Source organism: Ictalurus furcatus, chromosome 4 (genome assembly GCF_023375685.1).
Source record: "Ictalurus furcatus strain D&B chromosome 4, Billie_1.0, whole genome shotgun sequence".
Lineage (NCBI taxonomy): Eukaryota > Metazoa > Chordata > Actinopteri > Siluriformes > Ictaluridae > Ictalurus > Ictalurus furcatus.
In genome coordinates, this window is record NC_071258.1 from 33,007,333 (window position 1) to 33,026,193 (window position 18,861).

The following is an 18,861-nucleotide window of genomic DNA, read 5'->3' on the forward strand; positions in this document are numbered from 1 at the left end:
CAGTAAATAAACTGCTACCTGTTGTCTTACTTTGCAGTAGCATTATTTTTCTTCTTCTTTTTCCACATACGGTTACTGGTTATATAATTATGTAGCCAAGGTTTATTTTTTACATATCATTTGAAACAGCTTTTCCTGCAAAACTGTGTCTTTCAATTATGGTTGTCCCCTTAAGCCATAATGTGTCTGCTTCCTTTGACCACAATCTAGAGAAGATATTAAATGCTGTCATACGACAGAATTTCACATTTGTAAGTGCACTGTCAATGGCCTTTTATCAATAAAAGTTGCTGGACCTCTGCAGGATAATAGACTGTAATATTACTGTATAAAAATACTGGCTAAATGTTGTATCTGTGACAAATTCAGCAACAGTTCTACTGTAATATAACCCTTTATGTAACTGTAACTGTATGTACCCTGTCAAATTATTATACATTTGAAAAGCCCCAAAATTGAAATTTCTTTGTTTTTGTTTTTTTCCCGGTTGTAAACTTTAACAAATGAGAGCAAAAACAAATAAAACATTCATGGTTTTCTGTTTGTCTGTACATAAACAGTTCAATCACTTGAGGAGACGAATAACAAATAAAAAGCATTGCCACATTTATAATGGTGGTGCATAAGGAAGGATACTGGAAGGCCTCTTCCATCAACCATCACAAGCAAAAATATGTTATGCTATCAAGCACTTGACTACAAAGGTGATAATGACCTTTGTGTCTCACAGAGAAGAGCTACAGGCAGTGGGTTACAGGACTGCAGTGAATTGGCACTGATGCCACTCTAGCATGCAATGTGACACTCTCATAATATCTTATAGTTAGAGTCCTCAAAATCTAAAGATTAAATACATAACAGCATTTAAAAGTGTTCTTTTATCAGCAATGTTGATGACCTTGCAAGTTGAAAACTGATAAATCTGTGAAGGCCCATAAAAAAAGGTCATCATCTGCTACTAGGAACAAACCGTCCTAAAGAGAAGCTTATTAACAAAGTCACTGGAGCTTGAGGCAAAAAAATATTTTCAATTTTGGATTTGACCTGAGCTCCCAAGTGGATGTTTAACACACAGGTGACTTATCGTTTCATAAAGCAACACCACAAGCATGTGAAAACATGTCACATTACAGTTTATTATTGTTATTGCAGGATTCATTTTCCCTTGTGCATGGTAGAAACTAGTGTTGGTGCACTGTGCCAGCCATCCCTCAGGTACCAGGAAGGCTGTTCCAATAAAGAAGACCGTCTAATATTCTGACTGCACACCAGGCCCAACAGGAGCAATTACCAACAAAACAAGAAGTGTTTTCCCGTTGGTACTTTCAATCAACCAAAAAAGCAAATGAAATATGTACATATGATCTTCCAATTGAGACCTAATTAAATATATTTTGAAGTTTTATTTTCCCCAGAAGCAGTTATGGGAAATGTAGATCATTTTCTCTGTCCTCTGGTCTGCTTTGCCTTTAATGATTGGCCACTCTGAGCTGTCTAATATGTTGCAGTGTTTGGGGTCAACTATGGCACTATTCGCACTGCCATCTCAGGTGGACCAATCACAAGTGGACAGATGAATAGTTGTCCACACTTGGCACTGTGTCGAGTGTCTTCACATGTCAGGAATAATGCTGACACATTGTTGGAGCATACACAATTACTTTCTCAAACACCATCTGATTGACTAATGGAGACTTTGGCCCTAAGTGACATACATTGGATTTAAAAAATAGAGTGATTCTGAACCCGAATTAAAGATCATATGTTGCTGAAGGATTTTTTTTTTTGACATCTTCTTGGTTTCATTCAACTGCTGAAGCCATGTTCTGCAAAAAAAAAAAAAAAATCATACAAAGCATGTATTTGATCTCATTGTTAAACGATATTCATCAGAAGAGGGGGTTAAAGACTTTACAAAACATTACATGTACCATGGAACACCATGAAGGCCACCATCAACAAGTGGATAAAATTGGGCACCACAGTGACATTATGAAAAACACACTGTCCATGCAAAATACACAATAGGACAAAAAGAAATCTTATGAGGGATGCTGCTAAGAGACCTACGGCAACATTAAAGGAGCTGTAGGAATATCTGTAGTACTGATCACTTCTTGAATGTGACCATAATCTCATATAATATTTACATATCTGAGCTATGTCATATGGTGGCTAGATGGAAGCCCTTTCTCAGAAAAAAGATGAAGAAAAAGTTCATCTTCCAACATAGGGAGGCTGCCCAATGAGAGATATGCAGCACCCAACCAGAACTGCGTAACAGCCTAAAGCACAAATCTAAGTTAACAAATGAATGGCTTGAGAAGAAGAAATCAACATTTTTGGAATGGCCCAGTCAGAGCCCAGATCTAAATCTTATTGAAAAGTTGTGGAATGACTTGAAGAGGGCTGTGCACTAAGCTATTGTATGTCCATCATACCAACATAATATCTGTAAAATACTGCTCATTTTTATTATTCGTTATGCTTAAATCTGTTCATTTCTTAAAGTGCATGAATTAAGTAAGTAAATAAGTAAGTAAGTAAGTAAAGCTTTATTTATATAGCACTTTTTAAAACAATGTTTAGAAAGTGCTTTACACAAGACATACAGAAGACACAGGAAAATAAAATCAGTAGTAAGAATTACAATTAAAGAAATAAAAGAGTAAGCAAATAAAATAGAAAATAGTGAACAAATGCGCTTAAAAATACTTTTTAAAAGTGCTAATTGAATCAACTGCACGTAGGTTGTCAGGGAGAGAGTTTCACAGTTTAGGCCCATAGTGACTAAAGGCCGACTCCCTGCTTTTCAGCCGCGATGATCTAAGTGATCTAGCAGGAGTATATTTAGTGATCATATTACAAAAGGTATGTTGGAGCGCCATTATGAAGACATTTTATAATTAATAACAGGATTTTAAAATCAATTCTGTAAGACACAGTAGCCAGTGAAGTAATTTAAGTGCCGGAGTGATCTGATTCTTCAGTCTAGTACGTGTCAGCATTCTTGCAGCTGCATTCTGAACTCTTTGTAAGTGTTTAATGGAGCTCTTTAGTAAGCCAACCAAAACACTGCTGCAGTAGTCTAGATGTAACAAATGTATGTATGAGTTGCTCACTATCTGTGAGGGAGAGAATATCACATACTTTAGAGATGTTATAAAGGTGATAAAATGCTGCCTTACAAACATTGCTAATATGCATTTTTAAAATATATTTAAAGCCCTGGCTAGATGCTAGAGTTCACTGCTCAAAGACTGTGATGAAGCCTTCAGATTGGGTGACACAGTGGCACTCAGAGCAGCCAGGATCAATCTCACTTGTGGCATCAAAGAAGCCAAAAACTCACATGCCTCCAGAATAAAAGAACACTTCAGTAACAATGACCCACAGGGGATGTGGACAGGCATTCAAGGTGTCACTGACTACAGACAAAAAAAAAAAAATACCTCACCTGTACGAATGACACGATTGTTAAAATTAGTTTTAGTTAAAATTTTCTCTATGTCTGGATAAATATGACCTAAAACATTACCATTTTTTTTTTTTTTACATAAGTCCTCAAAGTAGATAGAGAGAACCCAATTTATATATATATATATATATATATATATATATATAGAGAGAGAGAGAGAGAGAGAGAGAGAGAGAGAGAGAGAGAGAGATAGATTTCCTATTTATGTGACTTTTTAATTTTGTGTGATACTGTTTTCCTTTTGAAATTATTATCTGTATTTATTGTCCATGTTTACTGTTGTATTTTTGTCCTTGTCAATGTCTACTACATGTTGTAAGGTAGTTTCCTGAAAGAACTTGGTTTTGTTTTTATCCATTGAGATGCAATGTCCTAAAAATGACAAAAAAAGCTGACTTTGAAAACCACTTTGTCTGATGTAGCCCTTGTCCAATGTGCATTATTTCTGGCTGTAAAGCATGTCAATGGCAGCCCCTTAATTCATTGGTGAATTCTTTAGGGCATGAAACTATGGGATAAATGAGGGCCCAAATTTGCAAAACCTGTTTATGATATTTCACTATTGGGTATTCTTATAGATTGATGGAAATAGTTTATTTGAATTAATATAGGATTTAGGCATACCAAAATGAGGAGGCATTAAGAATGTAAATATTAGTTTTATATATATATATATAGATATATAGATAGATCGATAGATAGATAGAACTAGGTCTATAACTCGGTTTATCTGATACTGACATGTATATAAAGAAAATGACAATTAGGCAAGTTATTATCAGAATATAATTTTGTACAAAAATTTGTTTATTATATTGTGTTATACAATAAGCAGTGCAAAATGATGAGGTAATGCACTTGTTACACCCACACGAAAGGGGCTGGTAAATTTTGTCAAAGTGATATATAAAAGTATGTGGTGATGGTGTTTAGGCTGGGATGAGAATGAGGTTCCTGCACACATGGCTTTTATTCACTCAGGTGAGAGCATCTGATTCCCACTGCAACTTGCTAGGCCTGTCCAATCCTCCTCAACTCAGCAAAGATGGTGATGTCATGATTGGTGGTATATTTTCCTTCCATGTCAAATGGGACCAGACAATACCTGTCTTTACATCTGGGCCTTGGCAACCAAAATGCAGAAGGTGAGTGCACATTAGGGGAATTTGAATTTGGTTGAATTTGGATAGTGGAATTATAACGTTGGTTTAAGATTTATTCATTTTAATAAGACCAAGGATATTCTCTTATATTATTTTAATTACAAAATTTACAAACCTGTTACTGTATTAATGCTTTTTGTTTTCACTAAAAAAACATGTGGTTTTGTTTACTTGGTCCTGTAGTGTAAGCCTCCGAGAATTTCAAAATGCACAAACAATGGTATTTGCCATTGAGGAAATCAACAACAGAACCGATATTCTCCCTGGAGTCAAATTGGGTTACAAAATCTATGATTCCTGTGAATCAGTAGAAATAACCACAAGAGCCACCTTGTCTTTAGTTAATGGCAATGGAGAAAATACATCTGTAATGTCTTGCTCCAAACTTGAGACAGTTCAAGCAATCATAGGACAAACATCCTCCACCCCCACTATTGCTATTGCTGCTACTGTGGGACCTTTGAAAATACCTGTGGTGAGACTTATTCATTTACGTATGAAAATATGTGGGCTTTTGATGGTGAATTATGAACATATTTTAAGTAAAAAGTCAAAATTTTAAGTAAATTACATGTTATTGAAATCTCTGTATTGCAGGTCAGTCACTCTGCAACATGTGCATGCCTAGGTGACAGGAAGAAATATTATTCTTTCTTCAGAACTGTTCCCAGTGATCACTACCAGAGCAGAGCTTTGGCTAAGTTAGTCAAGCATTTTGGCTGGACATGGGTAGGGGCCCTATGCAGTGATAATGACTATGGGAACAATGGCATACATGAATTTATCATTGCAGCCAAAGAAGAGGGAATCTGTGTTGAATATTCCATGCCATTCTTTAGGACATACCCCAGAGAAAAAATTCTGAAAATTGTCGAGATTATAAAGGCTTCAACCTCCAAAGTTATTGTAGCATTTGTTGCATATACAGACCTTGGGGTTCTTCTAAAGGAAATGGCCTTACAGAATGTGACTGGGATACAGTGGATTGGAAGTGAGTCCTGGATCTCTGCTATAAACCCAGCCATTGCACAATGGCAGCATCTTCTGATAGGCTCCATGGGTTTCGCTATGCCAAAAGCTCAAATCAATGGCCTGGGAGAATTTCTGACAAAACTAAGTCCAGCTTCTGATGTAGCTATTTACAAAGAGTTGTGGGAGACAATATTTGAATGTACGTTTCCAACACAGGAAAATGTTGAGATAAAACAAATGTGCAAAGGCAATGAAAGTCTCAGTCAAGTTCAAAATCTTTACACAGATGTTTCAGAATTACGAATAGCAAATAATGTTTACAAGGCTGTGTATGCTGTGGCTTATGCCTTGCATAACATGTATAGCTGTTCAAAGAGGGACAGTGGACAAGAAGGTTCTTTTGCATGTGTAAACATAACAGATAACAAACCATGGCAGGTAAGTGTAACACTATAGGCTAGTGGGGGAAAAAAGTACTTATACTCGTGACTGAAGAGTTCGTTATGCTTTATATAGGTAGTCAGCGAGTTGAAGAAACTCCATTTCACCTCTACAACTGGAGAGGATGTATACTTTGATGAGAATGGCGACCCAGCTGCGAGGTATGAACTACTGAATTGGCAACATGGCAAAGATGATAAAACAGTGTTTGTTAAAGTTGGCTTCTATGATGGCTCTTTGCAAACACATCTTCAGCTGTCTTTTAACAACATCAGTATAGCCTGGGCCCACAAAAAAACACAGGTAAATGAAAATACCTGTATGAACAGATAATATGTACAATTTAATATATTACAAAATTATTGATAGTTATATACAATAAAAATGGTTTTCAGGCACCAGTCTCTGTATGTAGTCCAAGTTGTCCCATGGGCACCCGGAAGGCTGTACAGAAAGGAAGGCCAATCTGCTGCTTTGACTGTATACCTTGCGCAGAGGGGGAAATAAGTAATATAACAGGTATAGTGATTAGCTCCAATAATGCACAAAAGACTCAGAAAGATTTTAAAGTTTTATTAGGTTCAAATTCATATTCATTTTCTCTAATTTTAGATTCTATTACTTGCATCAAGTGTCCACCTGAACTGTGGTCTAATGACAAGAAAGACACCTGTGTCTTAAAGCTGGTGGAATTCCTGTCATTTGAGGAAATAATGGGGATCATCCTTGTATCATTTTCTTTGTTAGGAGTATGTTTCACCATCTGCATTGCAGTCATTTTCTTTAAACACAAGGAAACCCCAATTGTTAGAGCAAATAATTCTGAACTGAGCTTCTTATTGCTCTTCTCTCTGACTCTGTGTTTCCTCTGCTCACTTACATTTATTGGTCAGCCCTCTGTATGGTCCTGTATGCTGCGCCACACAACATTTGGGACCACATTCGTCCTCTGCATCTCCTGTGTTCTGGGGAAAACAGTAGTGGTGTTAATGGCCTTCAGGGCTACACTTCCAGGCAGTAACGTAATGAAATGGTTTGGGCCTCAACAGCAGAGACTCAGTGTACTTGCCTTCACTCTTGTGCAGGTCATTATTTGTGTACTTTGGTTAACAATATCCCCTCCTTTTCCCTACAAAAATATGAAGTACTACAAGGAAAAGATTATATTAGAATGTAATGTAGGTTCAGCTATAGGTTTCTGGGCCGTGCTGGGTTATATAGGACTCCTGGCTCTTTTGTGTTTTATTTTGGCTTTTCTGGCCCGGAAGCTGCCTGACAATTTCAATGAAGCCAAATTCATCACATTTAGCATACTTATATTTTGTGCAGTTTGGATCACCTTTATTCCTGCTTATGTCAGCTCTCCTGGAAAATTCACTGTAGCTGTAGAGATATTTGCCATTTTAACATCAAGCTTTGGTTTACTAATCTGCATATTTGTTCCAAAGTGTTATATAATCATCCTGAAACCAGAGAAGAATACTAAGAAGCAAATGATGGGTAAAGCACCTGCTAAATGATGTATCTGTCTAGATATTTACTATTAATATGCTCTGTTTAAACTATGTATCCTATTTTAAAGGCATGTTCTATCTTAAACTAACACCTGAAAATGCATTAGCATAAAGGCACTGTTATGCCATTTCAATAACTACATTAAATAAACTGTTATCTTTTGTCGGACTTTGTGGTACAATTTACATATAGTTAGTAGTTAGTGGAAGAAGTATTCAATTTTAAATTTTAAATACACAAAATCAAATTTTAAAACCTTTTTTTTTTCAGATGAATCATTTAATAAATCACAGAAAAGTCAAATAAAATTTTGCTTTCCTGCTTTCTCTTTGTCTGTGTATGCATAACTGTCTTCAGAAAAATTCCCTGCTTAAACTAAACCACTGGTTTGGCTGGTGAAGAGCTATAGCTAGTTGTTAGTAGGAAATATAAGTGACAAATATGGTTAACAAATAAACAGCATTGCCACATTTATTATGGAAGGCCTTTGCCATCATACATCAGAACATTATCATGATAATGTCCCTTTTGTCTCACTGTCATGTCCACCTTGGACAATTCCTCTAAAGACCACCAGAGGGCATCCTCACCCATTTTTTGCAACGTTTTCTTTTGTTGGCTGCTCCATTTCCTCCCTTGATTATGCACATCTGTTTTGCGTGTCCCAATTAGACACCCTATTTAAGTTCTGTGTCCTTCCTTAATTGTGGAGTATCTATCTACCTACACAAAGCATGCGTGTGGTATGGGGTTAATATGGTTGCCGGTATCAGCGCGTGTGAAGTGAGACTCCACCCAATATTCTGCTCTATGCATGTGCACTCCACTCATCATAAAAGATATAATAAAAGAACAAAATCTAAATTGCTCAATTGATATTTGTTTTCTATTTCTTCAGATTCTATAAAATGCATCAAGTGCCCACCTGAACTGTGGTCTAATGAAAAGGATGACACCTGTGTCTTAAAGCTGGTGGAAATCCTGTCATTTGAGGAAATAATGGGGCTCATTCTTGTATTGTTTTCTTTGTTGGAGTATCTTTCACCATCTGCATTGCAATAATTTTCTTTAAACACAAGGACACCCCAGCTCTCAGAGTGGTCCTGTATGCTGGGCCACACAGTATTTGGGAACACCTTCGTCCTCTGCATCTCCTGTGTTTTGTAGTGGTGTTAATGGCTTTCAGGGCTACACTTCCAGGTAGTAATGTCATGAAATGGTTTGGGCCTCTACAGCAGAGAATCAGTGTACAAAACATGCAGTACTACAAGGAAAGAAGAAGCTGAAGCTGCCTGCCAATTTTAATGATGCTAAATTCACCATATTCAGCAAACTTATATATTCTGTGCAGTGTGGATCACCTTTATTCCTGCTCATGTCAGCTCTCCTGCAAAGTTCACTGTTGCTGTAGAAATATTTGCCAGTTTAGCTTCAAGCTTTGGGTTACTTTTCTGCATATTTGTTCCAAAGTGCTACATAATCAAGCTAAAACCAGAAAAGAACACTAAAAAGGAAATGATGAGTAAAGCACCTGCTAAATGATTTAAATGAAAACTTAGGGTTAAATGACTCGGCTGTCTAGATTTGTACTATTAACATAAGATGTTTAAAGTCTGTACCTTATTGATGGGGCATATCCCAGTTTAAATGAAAGCCTTTAAAATGGATTTACATTAAATATTTTTCAACACTTCCTTCTCCTTTGAATTGTGCTTGCCGACCCAGTTTAAGCCATAATAATGCCCTGCCCACTTAAACTATAATCTGAGCAATAGAGATCTCGAACCAGACACTAAATGTTGATTTCCATATATCACATTTGTAAGTGCACTGTCAATGTTGCACTCTAAATGTCTTTTAGTTGTACCCAAGCAGGATAATGAACCATTTTTATATCTTTGTGCTTTAACATAACTGTATAGAAAACTGGCTGACTGCAATGTTGTATATGTGACAACTTTAGCAACTGTCTAATATACTGTCTAATTCTCTGGACATGAATGTGCCATATGAAATTATTATATTGATGAGGTAAATTTGAAATCCCCTAAAATCTAACTTTCACTTTTGCCATTTTGTTTAAGCTATAACCTGTAATAAATCAGAGCAAATGAAATAAACATTACTTCACAGCTGCTTTCTATTTGACTTTCCAAACATAACTGTCTTCAAAACAATTCCTAGTTAAAATTATTAGCACAAATATAATTAACAAACAAACAGCATTGGCACATTTATTATGGCATTTATGACATTTATTAATGAATGGTACTAGAAGGCCTTTAATATTACAAGCAAAAATACTGGATGCTCTCAAGCACTACTACTGTGATTGCCAGCAATGAGGCCTCACATCTTTGAACGGTGACATGTTCTCGCACACACACGTTATCGTCACTCTCCTGTCTCCCAATTATATTCATCTTGCACACATTAGCATTAGTTTCCTTTGTATATATAACTGGATCGTACATATAAAACATTATATATTATAATGTTTTCTTTTGCACCATGTGGACAGCTGGGTGTGTATGAACCTTTCATACTGGCATTCATGTGGATGTTACTTTGACACATACAACCTACCTAAGCACTGATGCAGACCAAGTACACCCCTTCATGGCAACAGTATCCTCTAATGGCAATGCCCTCTTTCAGCAGTGTAAGGCACCCTGCAACACTACAAAAATTGTTCAGGAATAGTTTGAGGAACATGACAAAGACTTCAAGGTGTATATTTACACCCATAAATATCAGTGCATATACACTGATCAGCCATAACATTAAAGCCACGTCCCTAATATAGTCTTGGTCCCCCTTGTGCCACAAAATATATTTTCCTAGTTAGCAGTGCAAAATGAATGAAGTAATGCATTTGTTCAACACACACCCAAGGGTCCAGTCAATGTGGGAGCCAAAGAGTTATAAAAACCTAAACAGGAATTATTTGTTTAGGGACTGATGAGAATGAGGTTCCTGCACACATGGCTTTTTTTCACACAGGTGAGAGCAGCTGATCCTCCCTGCAACTTACTAGGCCTGCCCAATCCTCCTCAACTTATCAAAGATGGGGATGTAATGATTGGAGGTATCTTTTCCTTACATGCCATATGGGACCAAACAACACCTATCTTTACATCTGGGCCCTGGCAACCAAAATGCAGAAGGTGAGTGCACATTTAAATTTTTTATTTGGTAAGTGGAATTATAAATTGTTCATAATCTATACATTTTAAGAAGATCACAAACATTTTCTTAAATCATTCACATTACAACATTTATAAACCTGCTACTGTATTATAACTTATGCTGTTCACTGAAAACAGTAGTTTTGTTTTCTTCGTCCTGTAGTTTAAGCCTCCGTGAGTCTCAAAATGCACTGACAATGTTATTTGCTATTGAGGAAATCAACAACAGAACCGATATTCTTCCTGGGGTCAAATTGGGTTATAAAATCTATGATTCCTGTGGATCTCTTGAAATGGCCACAAGAGCCTCCTTGTCCTTGGTTAATGGGAATGGAGAAAATATATCTGTAATGTCTTGTTCTAAACCTGACACAGTTCAAGCAATCATAGGACAAACATCCTCCACTCCCACTATTGCTATTGCTGCTACTGTGGGACCTTTGAAAATACCTGTGGTAAGGCCACTTCTTTTATCTGTTTAAAATTGTTTTGTTTTATCACATGATGTTGAAATCTATTTATTGCAGATCAGTCACTTTGCAACATGTGCATGCCTAAGTGACAGGAGGAAATACCCATCATTCTTCAGAACGGTTCCCAGTGATTATTACCAGAGCAGAGCTTTGGCTAAGTTGGTCAGGCATTTTGGCTGGACATGGGTAGGGGCCCTATGCAGTGATAATGACTATGGGAACAATGGCATAAATGAATTTATCATTGCAGCCAAAGAAGAGGGAATATGTGTTGAATATTCCAAAGCATTCTTTAAGACAGACTCCAGGGAAAAAATTCTGAAAATAGTTGAGACTATCAAAGCTTCAACCTCCAAAGTTATTGTAGCATTTGTTGCATATACAGACCTTGGGGTTCTTCTAAAGGAAATGGCCTTACAGAACATGACTGGGTTTCAGTGGATTGGAAGTGAGTCTTGGATTTCTAATACAAACCCAGCGAATGCTCAATGGCAGCATCTTTTGAAAGGGTCTGTGGGTTTCGCTATGCCAAAAGCTCAAATCAATGGCCTAGGAGAATTTCTGACCAAGCTTACTCCAGCTTCTGATGTTGTTTTTTACAAAGAGTTGTGGGAAACAATATTTGACTGTAAACTTTTGACACAAGAAAATGCTGAGATAAAACAAAGGTGCAAGAGCAATGAAAGTCTCAGTCAAGTTCAAAATCTTTATACAGATGTTTCAGAGTTACGAATTGCAAATAATATTTACAAGGCTGTGTACGCTGTGGCTTATGCCCTACACAAAAGATATGGCTGTTCAAAGAGGGACATTGGACAAGAAGGTCCTGTCTGTGCAAACATATCAGATAATAAACCATGGCAAGTAAGTGTAACAATATATCCTTCTGAAAAACATGTACGAATATATTTGTTGGAATGATTTATGTTGAAATGCTTTATATAGGTAGTCAGTGAGTTGACAAAACTCCATTTCACCACTACAAATGGAGAGGATGTATACTTGGATGAAAATGGAGACCCAGCAGCCAGGTATGAAGTGCTAAACTGGCAACAAGGCAAAAATGGTGAAATAGTGTTTGTTAAAGTGGGCTTTTATGATGGCTCTCTGCAATCACACCTTCAGCTGTCATTTAACAACATGAGTATAGATTGGGCCCACAACAAACCACAGGTGAACAACAATACTTATTTAAACAGATAATATATTCAAATTATAAATATTTTAGAAAATTATCAACAGATTTATACAATAAAAATTCTTTCCAGGTGCCGGTCTCTGTGTGTAATCCAAGTTGTACCCCAGGCACCAGGAAGGCTGTGCAGAAAGGGAGGCCAATCTGCTGCTTTGACTGTATACCATGTGCAGAGGGGGAAATCAGTAATATAACAGGTATAATGAACAGTGGTTTGTGTCAATGACGCAGACAAGAAAACAAAATATTTAAAAGCGTATTAGTTTAATAAACATGATAGAACTGCAATTACTTAAATGAGTTAATAATCTAAATAATAATAGTATAAATATTTATATTTGTTTTCTATTTTCTTGATATTTATTTACTATTTTCAGATTCTATAACTTGCATCAAGTGCCCACCTGAACTGTGGTCCAATGACAGGAAAGACACCTGTGTCTTAAAGCTGGTGGAATTCCTGTCATTTGAGGAAATAATGGGGATCATTCTTGTATCATTTTCTTTGTTAGGAGTATCTTTCACCATCTGCATTGCAGTCATTTTCTTTAAACACAAGGAAACCCCAATTGTTAGAGCAAATAATTCTGAACTGAGCTTCTTGCTCCTCTTCTCACTGACTCTGTGTTTCCTCTGTTCCCTTACTTTTATTGGTCAGCCCACAGAGTGGTCCTGTATGTTACGCCACACAGCTTTTGGGATCACATTCGTTCTCTGTATCTCCTGTGTTCTGGGGAAAACAGTAGTGGTGTTAATGGCCTTCAGGGCTACACTTCCTGGCAGTAATGTAATGAAATGGTTTGGGCCTCTACAGCAGAGACTCAGTGTACTTGCCTTCACTCTCATACAGGTCCTTATTTGTGTACTTTGGTTAACAATATCCCCTCCTTTTCCCTACAAAAATATGAAGTACTACAAGGAAAAAATCATATTAGAATGTAATGTAGGCTCAGCTATAGGTTTTTGGGCCGTGCTGGGTTATATAGGACTCCTGGCTGTTTTGTGCTTTATTTTGGCTTTTCTGGCTCGGAAGCTGCCTGACAATTTCAATGAAGCCAAATTCATCACATTTAGCATACTTATATTTTGTGCAGTTTGGATCACTTTTATTCCGGCTTATGTCAGCTCTCCTGGAAAATTCACTGTTGCTGTAGAGATATTTGCCATTTTAGCTTCAAGCTTTGGTTTACTATTCTGCATATTTGTTCCAAAGTGTTACATAATCATGCTAAAACCAGAAAAAAACACTAAAAAGGAAATGATGGGTAAAGCACCTGCTAAATGATTTAAATGAAAATTTTTAAAATGCATAAAAATGAACAATTTCTATAACTGCAGTAAATAAACTGTTATGTTTTATCTGACTTTGCAGCACCACTTACAGCTGCAATCAAAATTAGTAAATCCCAAAATCAGGTTTATTGTCAATATTTACAAACTTTCAACTGTTTGCAATGAACAAATCAAACAAAAGCAATTGCAATAGTTCAACACAACAAATGCTTCAAGTGGTTTCCCCAAATTCAGCTGAAAATGCAACTTATAATGATTTCTCCAGTCTCAAAATTATTCAATCCCCTGAATAGAATCCTTCACAACAGCACAAATATGCAAAACAGGTGTTTTTCAGACCGTAAAAAAGAATCCGGCTGGGATTTCTAAATTTGAGATTATTGGATCCGGCTTTAGTTTCATTATGATGTACTTACAGTCTAATACTGCATCATGTGTGCACACGTTTGCATTGCTTTAACCCATCTCTGTAATTTCTGTCTTCTCGCACACCACTTCTCGATTATAAAAGCCTTGAAGCAACTATTGGCCAAATTCCACCTCTCCACTATTAGCCTACTCTCATTGAACGCGTGAAAGTGAAGCACTGTTGTGTACGGCATTAAACAGTTGCTTGACAATAGCAGCAAATGATAGCTATCCTGAGTCGAAACAATGCCCATGGCCATATAAGGTCATTTTTTAAAATTTCTTGCTTTGTATTACACGGCCATTCAAATGTATAAATTATGGCAGAAGGTACACTTGTGACATGTAATATTTAATTTTATATATAGATAAATATAAATATGCATATATATATAGATTTATGTGATGTTAAAATTGTGTCTTTTTCAGTGTATTAAAATCTGCATTCATAGTAACACTGTTTTGAACGCTATTAAGATACAAAAAAAAAAGGTGTCCTGTTTTTGGAAAGGCAGAATATGGTCACTCTAATTTTTGTGATGTAATGTTACCTGCATCAGGGACAGTGATCTTTTATTTATTTATTTTCTTATAAACAAATACAAACATTGAACATGTTTTTATGCTCCAAAATAAGCTCTAAATAAAAGTATTTTAGACCATATTGCTTTTCTTTTGACTTTATTTATATATGTGACCTTGAAGTAACCCAAAAGTAATCAGATTACATTACTTTCGTATTGCGATACTTGGATTACAATACTGATTGATTACATTTTTTATGAAGAAATTTGTAACTGTAACGGAATACATTTTTAAAGTAACCCTCCCAACCCTGCACACTACATATATTGTACATGTATCCTATAAACCTACATTATTGATGATAATATACAGTACTGTGCAAAAGTCTTAGGCGCATGCAAAGTAGTGCTGTAGAGCAAAGATGCCTTCAAAAATAATTTAATTAAATGTCTCTACATAAAAATACTATAAAGAGCAGTAAACAGTAATACATGAAAAAAAAGTCAACATTTGGTATGATGACCCTTTGCTTTAAAAAAAAAGAAAAAAAAAAAAAACTTTTAGACTCAGGTACAATTTGTGCAGTTTTATAAGGAAATTAGCTGGTAAATTTTTCTGAGCATCCTGCAGAAAATTAAATAAATAATAAATAGCATTGTCACATTTATTGTGGCAGTGCATAAGGGAGGGTACTGGAGAGTAATCATCACATATCACAAGCAAAAATAGTGGATGCTCTTAAGCAAGACTACAAATGTGATTGTAATATCTCAGACATTTCTCCACTATCTCGTTCCCTTTCTCAGGGAAGAGGGTTACATGCATAACCTAGACATTTTTTCGACAGCTTTGGTAATAAACCAGATAACCCCCACCTTTTTCCACCGATTATCAAAAACTTTCTAAGCCACAATTCTAGTGTGGTTAGCATTCATCAGTGCAAATCCAAGATTTTTCATCGGAGACCTGCGGACAGCATTGTGTGTTCTTTTTCTACCACATGGCAAAAGGGTACGATTTTGGCTGTGTGTTGAAAATGTATGCAAACGGTTTTATTAAAAATGACCAAAAGGTGTCACCTTTTGTGAAAAAACTAAAACAATCTCATTGTAATGAAAAGTGTGTTCAATGTGTTCATACAGGTGAAATGTTTGTCTAATGGTTAATATTTTCAATAAAACAACATTTTTATTATATATATAAATCACATACAACAAATACAGACAATAACAAGACCAAAAAAACATGAGAGCACAGAATATACACTACTCTGAGATTAAAAACTTGGCCACTGACTCCATTCAACAGTGGATGATTTGAATACTGGGCCATCTGAATAATTTGATTGCGTTGATGGTGAACTCGGGTGCACTTTGTTTTTTACACTTCTTAGATGAGTTGGTTATAGGTGATGTCGATGTGGTTTTGAAAGAGTTAATTGCGTGTCTGACATAGTGGAAATATAAGCTTGCCACCAGTCCTATAGGGAAGGATGGGGTGAATCAGTTTTTCGTGGGGGCAGCACTGTGGCTTTGATAAATCCATAATAATTTTCAAGAGGTTCAAAATCTTTGAAAATTATTTGGGGGTGCCCTGTGGGATAGCATTTCTTGGCCTGGCAAAAGGGGTACAAACTTGTAAAGTCGAAATATCAGTCTGTTTAGCAGCATTCCAAAGACACTCCTAAAATGGTGTATTTAAACGAGTCGAGTTTGGTGTGATGTATGAATTCATCGCGGTAGTTCATGCAAGACTTCTGGAGCAAAACGATGTCATTCGTGCAATACATAGTGTTGAGTTTTCCCTGGAATTCCTTATCCCAGTGTTCTGTGTTTTACGCGCTACTCTGTCATTCAGCTGATATAGCTTATAGAGTTACTTCGTCTTACCTCCTCAGGAAGTGAAGCTTCCGTGCCTCTGGGCTCGAGAACCTTTTGAAGTCCTTTCTCTTCTCTGAAGATGTCGATAACTAAAGGAGTCATACTCTTGCAGTGAGATATACGAATCATCCTTTATATGGACTTCGGTTTATTAAAGTAAAGAACAAAATGATTACAATTATCTTAACTTAAAATATAAAGGAAAACAAAATAAAGAAAAAGCCTTAGACCACGCAGGATCTGAACAGTGGTTTTCTTTTCCAAGAACTTAAAACGACAAGACCTTCACCCGAGAAGTGGCAAGTTAATGCTGGCTTATTTCCAGTGTTTATACTTTTATCTATTGCGGTTACAGTCGCTATGGCCTAAGCTAGATTCTCAAAACTGCTGCGCTAGCTCGCTTTCTTAAGAGAAAAACAGAATGTAGCAGTCATTTCACAGAAAACTGTATAGCGCTAGCTCGCTTTTTTAAAGATGTACATGCGTTGTCAGCATGAAGGTCAACATATTGGTAAAGAATGTTAACTTGCTTTCTTAAGAGAAAAACAGGAAGGTGTGTTTATGGTTCACTGACATGCTTCATTTTTATATCAATTTGTTTTATCAATCTTTTCAGTTCATTCACTCGTGTAGTAAAAGCAGAGGCCCTTGGCCTCTCAACACAGACATGTGCTTTTTTCATTTTTTCAGTGTATTTTTGCCCATATCTCTGATTTAGTCGTCTAATGTTTTCAGCACAACTAAATTTAGCACGGTCTTTTAACATAACAGCTTCAGTCCCCTTTCTATTCAGCACAGTCCTTATATAATCACATTTCTTCATTAAACGGTTACTTTCCAATATTAGTTCCTCAGTTCTCTTCACATCCAGCGTGTCCCATTGGAGAACGTCAGGATCAGCCTTCTTAGCGGAAGATTTTCCAATCCGTCTTCCTCCATATCGCTGGATACCTAGGGACAGGCTCATTCCCTTTTTTCTTCTTGGACCTCTTTTTCTCCTGACGCGATTGTATTTCCCCGGGCTGTCAAGGTTGAGGTTCTTTATATAGTTTAATCATAAAACATATTTCAAGGCAATTATAATATATGAATTTGACATATTATATCAGCTTGTATTTACATTAAGCAAGAAATAACGGCAGGGCTGAGACTGCAAATTCCGGACATCCAGGTCTCCTAGAACAATAGCAAATTCTTTTTTTTTAAATCAAACACCTTACCCAATACCATAACATACTACTCATCACACAAAGCCGTCTCTTTGTCCCCGAAGAGTTCAGCATCTTCTATGCTCACTTTGATCAGGGAAACACAGAACACAAGACCATCAAAGTCGAGCTTCCATCCAGTGACCTGCTGCTCACACTATGATCACGAGCATCAGTGATGTGTGCTCTACCCTGAGCAAAGTGAACACACACAAAGCTGCTGGCCCAGATAACACTCCAGGCCATGTGCTCAAGACCCGTGCAGAACAACAGGCTGAGGTCTTCATGTACTTTTTCAACCCATCCCTAGCCCAAGCAGTGGTTCTGACCTACTTCATAACAGCAACAATTGTGCTGGTGTTGAAAAATGCCATGGCCACAACCTTCAACAACCTCTGTCTTGTGTCCTTCACACCCATTATCGTGCAGTATTTTTGAGAGTTTGATCCTTTGCATTCTGAAATCCTGCCTGTCCTCAACACTGGACCTGTATTAGTTTGCAGACTGCCCCAACATGTCAACATAGGATGCCATCACCATGCCACTCAACTTTAACCTGGAAATAGCAACTTCTACATTAGGCTATTTATTAGGCTAATGTAGTAGATGCTACTAAGCTATTTGTTTATAGTTCCGCTTTGCCTTTAACACTGTTAACCTTTCCAAATTGATCTTCAAGTTTACCGACCTTGGCATCAGAACCTCCCTCTGTAACTGGACCCTGGACTTACTCAATAACACTTACTCACAGACTGCAGACTGTTGGGTTTGAAAACCACATTGTCAAACACCCTTGTACTGAGCACTGGCATCCCACAAGGCTGTGTGCTTAGCCTCTCCTCTAATCTCTGTCCACCCATGACCAGTGGTAATCCTGATCAGCAGAAATGATGAGACAGTCTTCATAGTGGAGGTTGAGGACCTGGAAACGGGGTTTACTGACAACAGCATGTCCCTCAACACCCAAAAAACAAAGGAGTTCATTGTGGACTACTCATGGACAAAGAGGAGCCACACACACCCCTGGCCATTTGCTTGTCACATTAGCTGCCATCCTCACTGTTTCTTTGCACTTTACACTTAATGACAAAAGTTAAAATTAATCTAATTTAGATGTTCTGT

General features: G+C 36.9%; 2 protein-coding genes and 1 pseudogene across 2 annotated transcripts; all 3 read left to right on the forward strand.

Moving 5' to 3' along the window:
- Positions 1-4,423: 4,423 nt before the first annotated feature.
- LOC128606289 (extracellular calcium-sensing receptor-like) lies at positions 4,424-7,819 on the forward strand. Its single transcript, XM_053622326.1, has 6 exons — positions 4,424-4,623; positions 4,825-5,116; positions 5,239-6,051; positions 6,130-6,357; positions 6,450-6,573; positions 6,667-7,819. The coding sequence occupies exons 1-6, from the start codon at positions 4,424-4,426 to the stop codon at positions 7,572-7,574; spliced, it is 2,565 nt and encodes an 854-aa protein (XP_053478301.1). The 3' UTR covers positions 7,575-7,819.
- Positions 7,820-10,727: 2,908 nt separating this feature from the next.
- On the forward strand, positions 10,728-12,271 carry LOC128606290 (extracellular calcium-sensing receptor-like). Its single transcript, XM_053622327.1, has 2 exons — positions 10,728-10,736; positions 11,285-12,271. The coding sequence occupies exons 1-2, from the start codon at positions 10,728-10,730 to the stop codon at positions 12,149-12,151; spliced, it is 876 nt and encodes a 291-aa protein (XP_053478302.1). The 3' UTR covers positions 12,152-12,271.
- Positions 12,243-13,817, forward strand: LOC128606291 (vomeronasal type-2 receptor 26-like; annotated as a pseudogene).
- Positions 13,818-18,861: the final 5,044 nt, after the last annotated feature.

What these genes read in the sequence shown, in the direction of transcription:
- LOC128606289 (XM_053622326.1), top strand. Translation starts at nt 4,424, where the DNA reads ATGAGGTTCCTGCACACATGGCTTTTATTCACTCAGGTGAGAGCATCT. An exon ending in GGGCCCACAAAAAAACACAG is followed by an intron (nt 6,358 to 6,449) that starts GTAAATGAAAAT and finishes AATGGTTTTCAG; the next exon opens with GCACCAGTCTCTGTATGTAG. An exon ending in GGAAATAAGTAATATAACAG is followed by an intron (nt 6,574 to 6,666) that starts GTATAGTGATTA and finishes CTCTAATTTTAG; the next exon opens with ATTCTATTACTTGCATCAAG.